Source organism: Limanda limanda, chromosome 2 (assembly GCF_963576545.1).
Source record: "Limanda limanda chromosome 2, fLimLim1.1, whole genome shotgun sequence".
Lineage (NCBI taxonomy): Eukaryota > Metazoa > Chordata > Actinopteri > Pleuronectiformes > Pleuronectidae > Limanda > Limanda limanda.
The window spans coordinates 10433276-10450023 of NC_083637.1; the positions used below are offsets into that span (position 1 = coordinate 10433276).

At 42.4% G+C, this 16748-nt stretch overlaps 1 protein-coding gene across 2 annotated transcripts in view; it reads left to right on the forward strand.

The window, feature by feature from the left end:
• The window catches only part of nr3c2 (nuclear receptor subfamily 3, group C, member 2), a 74328-nt gene extending 60024 nt beyond the window's left edge, over window positions 1-14304 (forward strand). For both annotated transcript variants that reach the window (XM_061088384.1, XM_061088373.1), the window contains exons 7-9: window positions 2359-2489; window positions 10994-11151; window positions 11992-14304. In XM_061088384.1, the coding sequence (XP_060944367.1) occupies window positions 2359-2489; window positions 10994-11151; window positions 11992-12147 (445 nt within the window). In that variant the 3' untranslated portion in view covers window positions 12148-14304. The remainder of the gene's footprint in view (window positions 1-2358; window positions 2490-10993; window positions 11152-11991) is intronic.
• The last annotated feature ends 2444 nt before the right edge of the window (window positions 14305-16748 follow it).

Sequence of the window (16748 nt, forward strand, 5' to 3'; positions counted from 1 at the left end):
GCCAGAAAATGTCAATGTCACTTATTTCAGAAGCTTTGAGGTCTGGTCTTCATTTGACAATAACACCGTCTGTCCTTGACTCGAACCTGCAGTTAATTCCATTCAGTTAAATTCTATTTTACTTGTGCGGCGTCAAATCCCATCATGCATTTCTGCCGCTGTACGATTTACGTAGTGTCACCGTTCCCCTGTCGGCTCAGCTGTCAATCAAACACAGGCACTGGACCACCCACCCAAAGGCTCAGAGCTCAAAGTGCATTTCGGATGAATCTATGGAGATGTTTTACCAATTATTACTTAATATTAACAATAATTTATAGAATTATTTTGTACTTGATATCTGACTGTTAATAGGGAATCAGTGATTGTTATTTCAGATTAGTTTGGAGACACTTTCAGCTTCTGGTTTCCCCTCAGCCAAAAGGTGAAGCTGATCCTTCTCCTCCCCTCACTCCTCGCTCCCTCCTGAATCTTTAACCATAGAAACAGACAGAGAGGGAGAGAGAGGGAGACAGAGTTCAACACCGAGAGAGAGAGAGAGAGAGAAAAAGATGGAAGGAGAAGCAGAGTGAGGGAGCGAGACAGAAAGATGTAGAGAAGATGAGAAGGAAGGAAGGAGAGAGACTGCTGCCAGTTTTTTTTCTTTTTCTCTTGCCCTCCCCAAACCAGCAGCTCATTTTGGGAAGTGATTCAGCAAAATTGATTTCAGGAAGAGAGAGAGAGGGAGAGAAAGAGAGAGAGCGAGAAAACGTGTGGAGACTTTAGAAACTCCAGCTCAAAGTTGCATTAGATGATATTTTGCTGCACTTTGGGAAACTGCTCATAGACTCTGCGGAGAGGAAACACTTCCACTCACACGCAGTCACAGTTTGTCACTTACTTATCGGGCCGACAGCTGTACTGTAAATACTGTAAAGCTTTATCCTGTCCTGTGCGTTAATGTAAACATTTATGCACTTACAAAACGTTTAGTCTTGTTGTTGTTGTTATCGGGCCGAAGTGTCCGGGCTCCGGCGTGTGCGCGTAATGACGTAGCCTCAATGTTTTTGTCGGGGAAACTCCCGACCTCTTTCATGTGGAGCCACGCCACTTGCTCTTAATTACTGTGGACTTGAGGTTGTGGTGATTTATGGGAGACAAGATGGCACCTAATGCCAGAGATTCCCTTCCAATCTGTGGCATCTGCGGAGCACATTCCTGATTGGCTCATACCGTGTTACCGTGCCAAAGTTTCTCTCATGTCTTTGCAACCCAGAGAGATTGTTTCGCTGATAGAAAAAAACAGTGACAAACGGGTGGAGCAGGAAAGTGTCGGGTCATATAAGTTTAGTGTTCATATAGTAACATACACTCATGTACGGGTCATGTCTGTCAACATAAATAAAAAGGAGATGACACGTCCTCCTTAGACTGGTTTCTGTGGTGACTGGAGTGGGATGTGAGGGTCTTTGGTTCGCCTCAGTCTGGGAGAAGTGGTGCATCTGTGCTGTGATACTGTACACAGCTCTCTGCAATCCGGGGGGATTTTGTATTCTGCTCTCAGCCCAAACTCGCAGGATCCTTCTCTGCACTTCTGTGGAAATATTGTTTCACTGGGCTGAACTAGCGTGATAGGAATAGAGTTGGGAGAAGCCAGTGAGGGCTGTGGTTTGTACTGAGGGAATAATAAGCATGGATTAGGCCTGGAGGATAAATCAATGTCATCGTTAGCAATGTAAGAAAAGTCCAATATATCTTCATGTGTAAAAACAGTTAGGATACAAATAACAAAGTTTCATAAAACTAGTACAGTGCCCATTGTAAACATGCCTGTTCCTTTGTGTTCATCCTACCTGGTTTATCTGCAATGATATTAAAGTCTATGTTTTTTATAAGATGAAACTGAATTTGCCTTAGTACTGCTCATGTATGTTACCCAAGTTCTTGACTCTTCAACATAAAAGCTTTGTAATTCAGCTCAATATAAAGCACGGCAGCATCAAAAGGAACGTAGTATGTCTTCGAGTGATTCTGTGGATGCTGTTGCCATGACGGAGATCTCAGCTCCCACAGCTCCCACAGCTCCCGTAAACGTCTGTGTCAGTCGATAGGGTGAGAGGGAGAAAACCCAATAATCAGAAGAATCTGGTGCTGAATCTCACAAAGTTGCCGACCACTGCTGCAGTTTATCCGAGGACTTAGGAGAAGATTCCACTCGCTGCCCCGCCCCCACTGACAGCTGCAGACCTCTGGTGATCATATCGCCCTGCGCGAGCATAGATTTGACCAATTACTCACACAATCTAATAAAAAAGGCTCTGCAAGAAATTGTTATTTCTGTTAATTCTAAAGCTTGTCACTTCTCCCATCTTCCTCCAGGGACCGCATGCAGCAGTCGGCCATGTACGACCTGTGCTTGGGCATGAGGCAGGTGAGCCAGGAGTTCCTGCGGCTGCAGCTCAGCTACGACGAGTTCCTCTCCATGAAGGTGCTTCTGCTCCTCAGCACAGGTGAGGCAGCTACGGGTCTGCACTGCATCACATGTATTCATCTTGCACCGATTATGTGTTCTGCAGAATTACTTGCACCTCGTGCCAAAACCTGCGAGCACAATTTACTACCTATAATGAAATGTCATTTGAAAAACCATTTATCGGAAAACATTGTAAAACAGAGTGAAATCACTGTTCGGTAACACTGAGGATAATCACATCACTAAAATAACACATTTTGTGCAAGGGACACAACAAGGGACCAGTGGTGCCCTGGTTCAATCTGACCACACACCACTGCTTCAAGTGAACGCTGATGGTTGATGATGTATTATTCTACCTCCAGATTCAGGTGGATGATTATCACATCCCCAATGAATTTACATTTTCATCTGCGTTTGTTTAGCATGATTAGGTTAAAACCCACAGGAATGGTTAGACTGACACTTTGTGGTATGGGTCAGAAAGAAATGAATACAATTTAAGTGCAGATTCTGTGTTCAGGTTATCTTTCCCCACTGTAACGTGGTGAGCAGAGATTTGTTCTCTCCATGCTAACTCCTAGTCTTCTTCGCCATTGAGTTTATCATCTGCATTCGTGTGTTAGTTTGCAGGATTACTCAAAAACCTTCTCCGAGAATATTTAGTGGATGGACTAGTTCCAAATAAAGGAGAATCTGGATTGTTGAGAATTTTTAATTTTGGTTTGATATGTGGACTTGTTGGATCTTGGCGCATATATGTGCTCTGCCACTGTAGTTTGTGTGATTCCTCTGAAATTCTGTTGAAGCATTACCCATGATTCAAGGAAGAACTCATTCAATTTCAGAGTCAAATCAGTACAAACGGGTGGAAGCAGGTGGAGAATGGGCGTTACCTTTGGTGGAGTGGTGCACTGAGGCAGGTTGTTGATGTGCTTTCATCAGATTGCTCCTCTTTTGAGCGATAGAACATATCGACCGCTTTACCTGAACATGTTTCCCATTAACAGAGATTCACCTGTACCGCACTGAACTCTATCTATTTCAACAAGCTTCAAATCGGTGCTTTGTGAGTGCGATGCTGCACCATGACTCATCCATTACAGCGGCACGGTCGACAGCCGGATTCACCAGAATCCACAGAGCTGATGATTTCAGGTCACTGATAATTGGATAATTGGAGGCGTCTCCGTGTTTGTCTGCTCTTACAACATGAAGCCTTGTATGTTCCCAAATTAGCATCTCCCACATCTCCCGCAGGAGAAGCATTGATCTGGAGTCTCTTCCATCCACCACGCGACTTTGAGACTGACAGTGCTCGTACGTGCATGTCCCGGCACGCACACGCCCCTTTTCTGTTAGATCACGCGTTCAACTCAATCTTTATAATCCATTTACATGCATGACAGGCGTGGAAATCGAGGTTGATGTTGCATGAACCTGCATAGTCAATCTCCCAGTGTTAAATATACAGTGTCAAAGTATTTGGACTCAGAGTTAATATAACAACAGCAAGAGTAAAAACGCCCAGCCCCCCAACGCTCCCGGTGTCGGTGAAAATATTCAGAGTTAAAAGATGTGGTGTACAAAATACTCTCCTGGTGAAAACTATGCAGCGTCAAAGTACGCAAACTCTGCCAGAGTAATTTCAATAACAGAAACCGGTGAAGCGCTCCGCCCGCCTCCTTCTCATCTCAAACCAACCAGACGCTTCCAGACGCCAATTTCTCCTCGTGGAAAATGCGGTAAGTCTCGTTTCTTACTCACTTTTTAAACATTTACTGGGAGTTTAATATAAGATGTTGAAAATCTTTTCTTCCTTTTGGAGAAAAAGACAGTTGGAGGAAAACACAATGCTCTATATCTCAGTTGTTTCCCAAGTATGAAATAATTGTAGGGCAAAAATATTTTCATGCTAAATTGATTCAAATGATACTCTTATATGTTTTAATCTCTGACCATCGGTTTTGAAATCGTGCTCATTCGTTTATCCTCAGAGTGAAACAAACATCCATTGAAACTCCACCCCATGGACGGGCCAGCGGGATGAAGAGGAACATGATCCCCGGGTTCCTTAGGTCGCACCATGCAAGTCACGAGCAGAGCTGCTTTATGGTTTAATTCTATATAATAAATTGGTTTAAGAAATGGAAATAATGGTGTTTGTAGTTTTTTTCCACTGACAAATCAACACTAGCTTTAAATTTAAACACTCTGTAGATAGGAACCATATATCCACTGGCTTCGGTTCAAATGGACTCTTCAAGTGTTACATGAACACTGTGCAGCCACGTACTGTAAATGTCAATGAGAAGAGTCGAGCTGTGACTTCATCTTCCTTTTTCTCTGAATGAAGACTAATCTGTTTTTCTTCGTCTACCTATTGCCCATGGAGAAACAGAATACTTCCATCCCTCACTACAGAAGGTCTCACTCTGTCGCCACTCTCGGCCAAACTTCGCCCACCGGCTCTGCAGCAGCCGCCTCACAAGGAGGAGGTGTCGGCCCAGGTTCTCAAACTGAAACTGAAAGAAGCGTTTCTTTTGAATCTTTTTGCCACCACAACTATGCACCATGAGCTGCTGCCATTCAGATTCCATGACGGCATCTGCGTCATAACTTCACCGTCCACATCCCTAATTACTGGCGATCAATCAAAACAATCACAACACTTGAATCATCAAACCTCCTGCAGGCAGGTTTCTTTTTGTTGACGTGGGCCCTGGTTTCAATAGTTAGAGAGAGACGGAGAGAGGTGAGGTTAGGGGGGGGGGGTGAGTTGTGGATAGGTATTTGTGGAGTCTGCACCCCAGCCAGACTTCTCTCTCTCTCTCTCTCTGAACTTCAGCACCAGTGCCAATCAGTGGAAATATCCATTGGCAGAGTTTTTATGTTTCAGTGAGTGAGGCCTCTGAACATGGTGCATGAAAGCTGGACTAATGAGCGAGCTTGGAAAAATTTAATTACTTCGTGGCGTGACAGTTTTGACCAGTTTGGGTCAGCTGCTCTTTTCACATTGCAAAACCTTTGAATTATTTCAGAACATCACGTTACAAGTTGAGTTTGAGAACATGGTCTCTCGCATGAAAATCAATTACAAGGTCAAAACTGTATCAGATTTTGGCTTTGGCTTTGGCCAATTAGTCATATGTTATAAATAATACAAATTAACTTGAAATTATAGTGGAAATTAGTCAGAATAATGAGAATTGCTTTTCATTTATTCCACTTTCAAATTTAAATGTATTATTCAATTCTGACTTATTTTGCAATAGATTTAAAAATAAATTTATTAAAAAATTAGAATTGAGTCTCACTGTTTCCTTGGCAAAACACAAATAATGAATAGCAAAAAACTGCACTTTTTTTTACCCCACAACATAGTTTGACAGCTAGTTTCTAATTAATTTGAGAGTAGATTATACATAAAAACAAATTATGTAAAACACAATATATATATACATATATACAAAGATTAAACCATTGGCTCTGAACCTTTTGGTTCATTAATCTTGCAAAGAAACAAGGTTCTTCTTGTGTAGTACTTACTGTAGTACATACAGTATACAGGGAAGTAAATCTATAAAATCTATGAGTAGAGACTGATACATTTCCCACAGCGATGGTATCAGGTTTGTTTTGGCTTTATAGTACAGTGACATATGGAGGAGGTGGTGTGAAAGCACGATATAGAGTAACCTCAGTGCTGTTGAGTCATCTGGAAACAGGGGAGCTCCAGCTGGACTTCAGCTAGTGGATGCTGGGAGAGACGAGGGGAGATGAGGGGAGAGAAGATGGGAAACCAACGGGGGAAAAGGGAGATTTAAAGAGTGGAATCAGACAAATGTTGACAGTGAGAGCTGGTGTTGGTGAGAAAGAGACAGGTGCATAGCTGTAGGGAGAAAGAAAGAGGAGACAAAGGGATGGGGGTCAGAGCTGGTCCTTCTGTTGCCGCGGCCTCGCTCTCCTCCTCTGGAGCTTTTCCAGAGAGCCCTGCTGTACTTAATAAAGGCCAGTCGAGCACCAGGCAGCGCTCCAAGACCTGCTATTTCTCTCCACTTCCTTCCAAACCCCGAGCTGGAATTTCAAAGGGGAGGTGGTGGATAAAAGAAGCAGGTATAGAAACAGGGAAACTCGAGGTTCTTCAATCTGCTCCGGTTATTGGATTCAGTCAAACTATAGCAGTGAACTGTGATGGAAGGTTGGCTTTTGCAATGTGTAGCCGAGAGGTTCCTGCCGTGCCTGGCCTTTGGAAGCACTCGTGATTCCACACAACAAGCCGCGCCGGCTGTGGGTTTTTCCGCGGCGCTGTAGGAAGCTCTTTAAGCTGCAGTCATTCAGAGATAATGTGAAGGCCTCGTGGAGCGGGCGGCGTCAGAAATGTTTACATAGGAGTTGTCAGAACTTGTCAGCTGAGCAAGTACCACAGAGTCACTGAGTGTGTGTGTGTGTGTGTGTTAAATTGAGAGAGGGGGAACATGTGAAAGAGAGAGAAAAAGGGATGAAGGGATGAAGGGAGAAGAGAGAAGGGCTGTTATTCCTCTCTGACCTTGGCTAAGGTTTCACTGAGCCTGCGGCGTCTCATGACCCTGTTTGGATTTGGCACAGGAGCGGTGGCCGGCTCAAACCAGTTGCACTCCTCACCTCTGCACAGAGTCATCACTGCTCATTTGATGCTTCTCTCTCTCTCTACGCCGGGCGAGCATCCCTCCGATCGGGCGTGTGTTGCCGTGACACAGCTTAAACACTTAATTAGGCGATTAAAGTTTTCAACTCCAACCGGTCATTATTCTTTTTTTTTGATCATGTTTCAATAAAGGGCTTCCTGTTCGCCCACACCCTACAGCTTGACTCACTCGGCTTGTCACCGTTGTCATGCTCGTCGTAGAAATTCCCCGACGAGTAGAATCAGATCTTAAATCAAAGCCGACGGAGCCGAGCTGTCAGTCAGGTATGCAGCAGCAGCAGCACTCGGAGCAGGAAGCTGCATGTGCCTCAACAACAACACGCACGCCAATGGCAGCTCCTGACTGCCAGAGTTATGTTTATGTGCATTCGGGAACAAAAAAGAGCTTTCATGGCCTCGTGGTGCAAAGAATAATGCAGGTGCACGCCACGATAATAAATACGGCCCAGTTGAAAGGACTGCAGCAAGAAATCCATTTGACACCGATTACCGAGGTACACAGGCCCTGTTTTTTGGTTATGGTAACAGCCGTAAATGCCAAGTTAGATTCCAAACGGGACGCACGTGGGTCAGTGGGAGACAAACAAAAGGTTCCTGCACTGGTGTGGATTTTAGCACGTTCTCGTCATGTCAGCCGCGAAAATAAAGCCGGAGAGCTCGTGCCCTCTACACAAGGGTCCAATCTGTTTTCAGATCTGTTTTCCTCGACTCGTTGTGCGTCGCGCCCCCAAGGTGTTTTTTTTTTGCGTTAAAAGTACGATGAAGACAAACGGAATGGAAAGAGACAGACAGAGCCGACGAGAGGGAGGCAGACAAACACAAACACACATTCTGCGAGTTATTGACCTACAATGCTCTGTTCTGAAAAACGATGCGATCCTAACTGACAAGAAGTAGGATTCCGCCCGCAGCGATTTGTTCTGCACGACTCAAACAGGTCCTGTCAGTTACTGGTTATTTATGCTGGTGTTGCTACCAGTGGTTTGTGTTTCTGAGTATTTGAGGCGTTGTGACCCCTCAAACGTCCTGGAGAAAGAGTTTTAAATCAGAAGTGAAGTGTTTTTTTTAAAAGTGTGTAAAAAAACACACCATAAAAAGGTATTAGACTCTGATTGTTCTCAACATGTTCAGAGATGCTGTGAATCTGCTCTTTGAGTCAGTGGTGACGACCATTAGCTTCCAGAAGCTGCCCCATGTGACCAGCAGCTTCTCTGGCCTCTCTGTGGAAACATGAGCGAACACGAGCTGTTAGAAATGAGATGTTACGAACACTTGAGAACGGCTCCACGTTACAGATCCAACATTTAGCTTTTCAATTAAATAGCTAATTATATGATATAATATAAGCAAATTGACAATAATGTGATTTCTTTAATAATCAAATAATAGTTTTTAACATTACCTGTTTATTCAGTTTCTTGAAAGTGAGAATTAATTCATATATATCATGTTCTATATATTATATTCATGTTACTTGGTTATATATCTGGTTTGAGACTGTTGGTCATATTATATTAATCTTGAGCTTTGGGAGGTGTGATGATTTATTTACTATTGTGAGACATTTTCTAGACTAAATTATTAAACAGCTAAATTATTAAGAAAGTAATCAAGAGAAAATTGATAATGTAAAAAGTTTTTTTGTTGTATGAAAGAAAATGCAGTTATTGAATTCCTTTAACTAATTTCATTTTTAAGTAGGAGTGATGGATGGATAAATAAATAGATAGATGGATAGATGGATAGATGGATAGATGGATAGATGGATAGATGGATAGATGGATAGACAGTAAGACAGATGGATGGATAGATAGAGAGATGGATAGATGGATAGATAGATAGATAGATAGATAGATAGATAGATAGATAGATAGATAGATAGATAGATAGATAGATAGATAGATAGATAGATAGATAGATAGATAGATAGATAGATAGATAGATAGATAGATAGATAGATAGATAGATAGATAGATAGATAGATAGATAGATAGATAGATAGATAGATAGATAGATAGATAGATAGATAGATAGATAGATAGATAGGTAGATAGATGGATGAATAGATAGATAGATAGATAGATAGATAGATAGATAGATAGATAGATAGATAGATAGATAGATAGATAGATAGATAGATAGATAGATAGATAGATAGATAGATAGATAGATAGATAGATAGATAGATAGATAGATAGATAGATAGATAGATAGATAGATAGATAGATAGATAGATAGATAGATAGATAGATAGATAGATAGATAGATAGATAGATATATGGATAGATGGATAGATAGTTAGACAGATGGATGGATAGATAGATAGATAGATGGATAGATGGATAGATAGTAAGACAGATGGATGGATAGATGGATAGATAGATCGATGGTGTCGTCATTTCTTGAGCGTTTGGTGAAGGACAACTGGGGGCGTTCCCTGATTGTGATTGGAGAAGAGCCGTCTCAGAGAGGTGAAGTTTCTTAATCTGCTCGCCAGCAGCTGAATGTCATCGTCAAGAGCGTTGGCAGATTCGCAAATCTGTGACTTTGTTCTCCGGCACAGAGAGAAAGATGCTGCAGACATTTCTTCGCACACTCGCCGTATCTCATCCCTCACATCTGTCTATCTCTTTTTATCAGTATAACGCGATCGTAGTCACTGAAAAGCTCTGGTCATCGAACAAACTTCTTGATGAATGAGCTCTGGTTGACATTAACAGAAACTCTTTCGTTTCCCCCCCTTTTTTCCGCTGTCACTGCTGCTGAGTTCACTTTTAATCGCGGCCTTACAGCGTATCACTCGTCTTCAATGAAACTGTGGCCATAGGAAAAACGAATTACCACCTGAGATGGTGAAAGTGGCTGTAATGAGCTGCTAAACAGGCTCAGGTCGTCAACATGGGGAAAAAGTCCCAAACAGGCGCCAGTGTGTGGGAGTGTAAATCACAGAGTGGCTCTAATTTCCCTTAACACAGTTTCACGTCTGCACATTAAAGAAACATACAAGTGGTTGTGCATCGCTTAGCCCATTAACTGCTAATGAGAATGTGCATTTGTCAGCCAATTTCTCAAGCATGTCATATAGCCTCAGACTAATTTCCTTCATTGCAGGTGAACACTAGTTTGTATTCTTTGCTGTAATGAAGGATATTTAACTCAGAGGGGCTTGGAAATATTATTAACAATGTGTAAATGACTTTTGAGCAACTACCGAGATGTGAGATGTAATTGTTGTGTTCATTCATAACATTTGTGGAAACAAGAGTAGAAAATCTGTTTTAGCTGATTCATCCAAATATGTACCCATGCAACAAATCAAGGTACTTCATCACATTGTTCCAGTAACCTCTGTCAGTATTTTGACACATGGTTTATTTATTTTTAATAAACATTGAAACAGTTGACCACAACACAATTTTTCAGAAAGAAAACTGCAACCAGCATCACCACAGGCCAAACAAACATCCCCTTCCAGACTGACAAAATTATAATGCTCACTGTAGTATAACTATTCAAATTATAACTATATCAGTATAAAAAGTACAGTATTTGAAATATTTTAAAAGGACTGAAGAGCAATATCTTTGTCTAAATACTTTAGAAAAATGATCAGCAGCTAAATTGTATTTGGAAAACATGTAAACTGAAAAACGTGCTCTCTGCCAGAATTTTTGACTTTGTTATTTCCTCCCCGACGATTATGTCACTAAAAACGGTTTCTGGTCATTTCCAATAAACCTGTTCATTAAGCTTGAAACCCTCATCGGGTGAAATCCATTTTCAAACCCTCGCCAGTTCATCCTCTCCTCCAGTCCAGCTGATGACAGTGCGACTTGTCTGTGTTTGTTCCCCAGTTCCAAAGGAGGGTCTGAAGAACCAGGCGGCGTTCGAGGAGATGAGGGTTAATTACATCAAGGAGCTCCGGCGCTCAGTGGGGAAAGCGACCAACAACTCCGGCCAAACCTGGCAGCGCTTCTTCCAGCTCACCAAGCTACTGGACGCCATGCATGATGTAAGTAGCCCTCGCCCGACCGCCTCTCATCTGCCAGCTGCCTACAGTACAGCACCGGCTTCCCTTGGCAGCCCGTCCACATGCCATGCCTCCACACACAGAGCGAGGTGTCCAGTGGCACTTTGGGGCTCCGATATCACTGGAAATGTTTTCAGTAAAATGTCAGCATTGTGGATTTGGATGATGCATTTAGGGGTTCAGTGGAGCCGTGGCTTGGAATAAGGATTACTGCATCCCAGCCCCCAGGGAGGGGGGGGAGGTTATTTTGGAAGAGGCGGTAACCAGGCTGCATCGGTGAATGGAACAGAAAGGGATCGATGCCAGCTCGGAGTTTATTGGATCAGAGCACACACTGGTCACGGTGGCAAATGTGCTAAATCACTGTTGGGTTTTTTTCTCTTATGAGAGGGTCAACTGGAATATGGCATCGCTGCAATGTAGGCAAAGCCCCAAGAGGTGAGCGTCAGCCGGCGAGAGGTCACAGAGATAAATGACCAGCATGCAATGACCCTCATGACTGAGTGAATGGGGTTAGTGCTGAGCGGATGACCCTTCTTTAAAGGAGGTTTGCCCTGAAAAACATCTGTGGTGCCCCCAAGTGGTGAGCTGAAAAAGAATTGAAAAGGGGACAGAGCCTAAATAAAGTGTAAACGCCCTCATATGAATACACAGAACTGAATTTAACTCTTCTTTATAAAAGTGTAAATATGAATTACACTGTAGAAAGAAAATAGGAGAATTCATTTTTGTCGGCCTTGATGTGAATCTCAGAAAACTGTAACTTCCGTGTGTTTCTCATTATATCTGGTGTGTGTGTGTGTGTGCGTGTGTGTTGTCCAGCTGGTGGGGAACCTGTTGGACTTCTGTTTCTACACCTTCCGCGAGTCCCGGGCGCTGAAGGTGGAGTTCCCGGAGATGCTGGTGGAGATCATCAGCGACCAGATACCAAAGGTGGAATCGGGCCTCACTCACACAATCTACTTCCACAAGAAGTGACTCGCTGACAAACAGTCGGGACAGAAGCGACATTTGAGAACTGGAAGGTGGTGAGAGGAGAGAGAGGCGTGCTCTGAGGGGCCGGAGCTGTCTGGCCTGCGCCCTGTCACCCGCTACGCCGGCTCGGACTGGTTAAGTGAAGTGGCGTGGTGGTGCGGTGGCGAAAGTGGAAAAAACCGGGGAGACGGATTTGACCGTGCGCTCAACCACGTGCAGGTCGGAGCTGTGAAGAGTCGTGGAGCCAGCGTGACGCGCTGAATAGCACTTGTGACAAAGCATCCCGAAGTTCCACCCGTGTGCCCCCCCCATCCCAATCCCTGCCCCAAAGACAATAACAGTATTTTCTATGGAGACGAAGCCATACATTTCTTAGGATGCGCTAGATATAGTCACCACGTGCACACACACACACACACACATAGAGGGAAATTGATACACATGTTCACATGCCTCCATGCAAACGCACAGACGCACTCCACATGCACTAAACATCAGATTAACTGACGAATCTGGAGAAAGAAAAAAAAAAGTTTTTGCAAATATTAACTGTGGCTTATGCAGTCTTTCACAAATAATAGCACTATTAAAAAAAAAAAAACATGCCAATACTTAGATTTTTTCGCTTTGCAGTAGAGCAACATGCTGCAAGACGACAGGAACATCACGAGGAGGCACAGGAATTTAAAAAACACTGTACGGCTAAATGTCTATTTGAATATACAGGATTCCAAGGGCTAAACAAGCGTCATCACAAGCTGAATAATTACACTCAACGGAACACAAGTCCAAGTTGGAAGCTCGATCCGAGTCGTCACAGCCATCATCAACATCCGCATACTGAGTTTTTTTCAATTACAAAAATGTAGTAAAACAATCAAAACTAATATGCAAAAGGTCCAAAGCTAACTCTGTTTTGAAATGAAAAACATGTCTCTCTCTCTCTCTTTGTAAAAGGAAAAGCTTGCACGTGAGGCTCCCGTGTCATGAAATCACTCTTTTTGGCATTGTGTGGAATTAATGCGACATTGACGAGCAATTTTACCGTAGTGCAGAGATGGCCAGGAGTGCTGCAGGACGGGCAAAACACGGCCGCATTAAAGGAAATGATTTTTTTGGTCGAGTCCGATGGTAATGGATTTGACTGAGAGGTGCATCCATAGTAATTGCTGTCATTTGTGTTATCTCCAGAGCAGCTGTCCAAATGTCTGTTTTTACTCGCAATGAAGCAAAACCAGCCCTTTGTGAATCAATACTTATCTACTCTTCCCAGAAATAATAAAAAAGCATTTTATAAAAGTGTGTTGCAAAAGGTTTAGTTTTTGACAAGCCAGTCATTTTACATTAAGGTGCTTCATTTCTACAAAAGCCAGACAAAACATAACATGTACAGTAACTTGTAGAGCGGTCCACCCCCCCATCCCCCCCCACTATAGGGATGGACCCGCAGTTTAAAGACACATACTATGTAAAAGTTGATATAATCCAAAATGGAGCATTACTCTACGCAGTGCTTTACGGCAAAACGGCTAATGTATCAAAACCAGGCAAACGTGTACAGGTATTAACTTCTTAAAGCCGTTCTCTTCAGCAGATGTTGTACAGATGTTTCCAAGTACATGTTGATGAATGCTTGATGAAGAACTGTCGGTATAATCACCCCACCCCCCCACCCCTTTCCACTTTAGGTTGTTTTCCTTTCTCTTAGCTTTGGGCCAAGTACTGCTATGTTAGGTATGGGGCCCAGTCATCTGGACCATTAACTCTTTGTCTCGCACCCCACTGGTTTCTGGGTGGTTGTGGAACACGACTATGATGCTACTGAAAAGCGATAGAGCCGCTGTGGGTGTGTGTGTGTGTGTGTTGTTGTTTTTTTCTTTCTGTGCCCTGTGAGTGTGTATTTACATGCGAGTATGGAGCGAGAGCCTGTGTGTGTGTGTGTGTGTGTGTGTGTGTGGTTTATTTTTGTTTTTGTTTTTCATGGCAAGCATTTGCATAGTTGATCTGCTCCTTCAGCGTGGGTGTGATGCAGTTATGTTATAGGATTAGCCACATCCTATTTCCACATTTAGATTTTTTGCACAGAGGAGATACAATGTGAAATGAGGCATTAATGCAGCTACAGCAGGAATGATCTGTGTTGATAAGCAACTGTGAGGATCTGGGGGGGGGGGGATACTTTCTGCACGGGCCACCAGCCTAAAGTTGAACAACATGACATCGCTGGCAGAGCCGGGGGGTGGGAGGTGGGGTTTCGTGACCTCGGCAGAGTGGGGGGGCGGGACGACTGATGTACCAAACCAGGATCATAACTATCATTAGGGACTGTGTGACAATTATTAGGAGGGAGTAGAGGGCGAGAAAAGAGGGCAATGTTTTTCGGAGTTTGATTTTTGAGCAGGGGGGGGTTGGGTTAGTTTCACTTTCATCTTTTAGCAGACTCGCTGTATGTTCATGAGGTTTCCTTTCTGTCATATATACGTATTCTTTTTCAGATACCGTTTTTTTTTCTAACCCCAACATTAATATCACATTCCACCGTAATAATTTTCATACAGTCCCTTTATCAGTAGGGCCTCATTTTACAATCCGTCTCACGTCATGCGTCGTTGTGTTCAAGTTGTGAAGGACCCTGAAGCTAATCTCTCACTGTTTCTTTATTTTGCCCTTTTTTTTTTTTGTCCTTTTTAAAAAGGTAAAAAAAAAAAAAAAACTGTCTAAAGGTTCATAGGATGACTGGGAAAGTATTTTTGAGAGAATTATATTTTGCTGGAAAACAATATTTAAGTACTTTGTCTAAAAATGATATCCTTTTTGTAAAATGAAAATGTTAATGCATGCTTTTTGATGAGATGTTTACATTGTATTTAAAAAAGGGAAACTTGTGCCTTTTTATCTCACATGATTTACAATTTTACAGTATATATATTGTAAATAATACAGCAAGTCCTTATGTTGAGTATAGTATAAGACATTTCTACTTTAACCATCTTGTTGGAATATTGGAAAGTTTCCCACTCGCCATGTTCTGTGTGTCTTCACAGAGAAGAATTTACAATGAGGGTTGGCGGCAGCGGGGGCCAAGCGGAGAAATGAATGTATCGTACATTGTGAGAGACTTACGGAACTTACTACCTGAATGTTACGGAGAGTAAAAAACAGTAAAAAAAATTACATAAATACATGGATAAATAAAAAAAATAACAATAATCAAAAACGTATTTCTTATTTTGTAACAAGATGTAAGTGATGGATCATTGAGTTGTTGCTGTTGAAATTATTTCCTAACCCATGACGGTATTGTTGTTGAGCACCACAATAAAATGGAGAAGTCACAAACTATTGAGCCTGGGATACGTGATGGAAAGTTCTTGACTTTTCAGTGTGAAAATACAAAACAACGGATGTATACATTGTCTTATTTGACTGTTTTTCATCAGTTGGACCAATTTCAGTTATTGTTAAACATGTTAAATTCTCCCAAATGTAAAAAAAAACAAATGTAAAACAGTAAATTCCAAATACATACACTCATGTATGCCCTCCACAAATATGGGTTTTCACTGATGGAGAATTCAAGGAATAGTTCAATATTTTGGGAAATACACTTTTATTTTTTGCTAATGACTGTTAGCGATTCGTCGCACAGGGAAACAACTGATTGGTTCCAAGTGACGTCACCTGAGTCAGCGTTTTTGGATGAAAATTACAAAATAAATGTAAGGGTATGAAGTCGCAAATAAAGTTCACTCGGCCTCTGTGTTCTGCATTAGTGGCAACGAGCACAACACAAATACATCTCAAGCTGAACTGTTGGAGGCATCTAAAGAAAGATGGACAGAATGGAAGGCTCCACTTCATCTTGATCGCCACCTGGTGGTTGACTGCAGGGTCTGTCATACACCGCACCTCCTTCCTATCGATGATGGGACATGGATCAAACTTAAGAGTCATTCTGGAATTCATATCTGGGGAATTGGAGCTTCATTTCTTTGGAGGAAGTGGACACATGTTACCCGTCTTCATAAACAGTCGGTAGCTGTTAGTCCAGTTGATCTGAGGCTAATGGAAGCAGCTGGTTTTCACAAGAACGCTAAACAAATACGACTGTTCTGCTGGTTTTGCTCCATGAAGTTAGTTTTTATTTTTATTGCCCATTTTGAGTTTAACGATATTATTAAAGTAAAAAGCTAAATCAGTGGCGTACTCTTAATGTGCTCATCTAACCCGAAACATTTCACCGACTCTTTAATGGAATAACTAACAGTTTATTCAGAGGTCATTATAATTCACCATCTACTGTAAACAACACATCAAATCATTTCCCCTACTTGAGGAAGCGATGTTATCTCCTTAAATCCTCCCGTTGAGCATGAGTGACTCAGAATGGGTCTAACTGCAGAACACCATCCCATTTCTCTGTTCGCAGTGACCAATCGGGGGGGGGGGCAGAGAGATTAAGCCATGTCTCCACAGCCATCACCAACCAACACAGATTCAAATGCTTTATTTTTTCAGTTTCAAAAATGACTTTTAACTGAGATGCTTTGTACAATAGATCTGGATCCAGCAAACATGCAGTAGAAACCCCTCAACAGGAACCA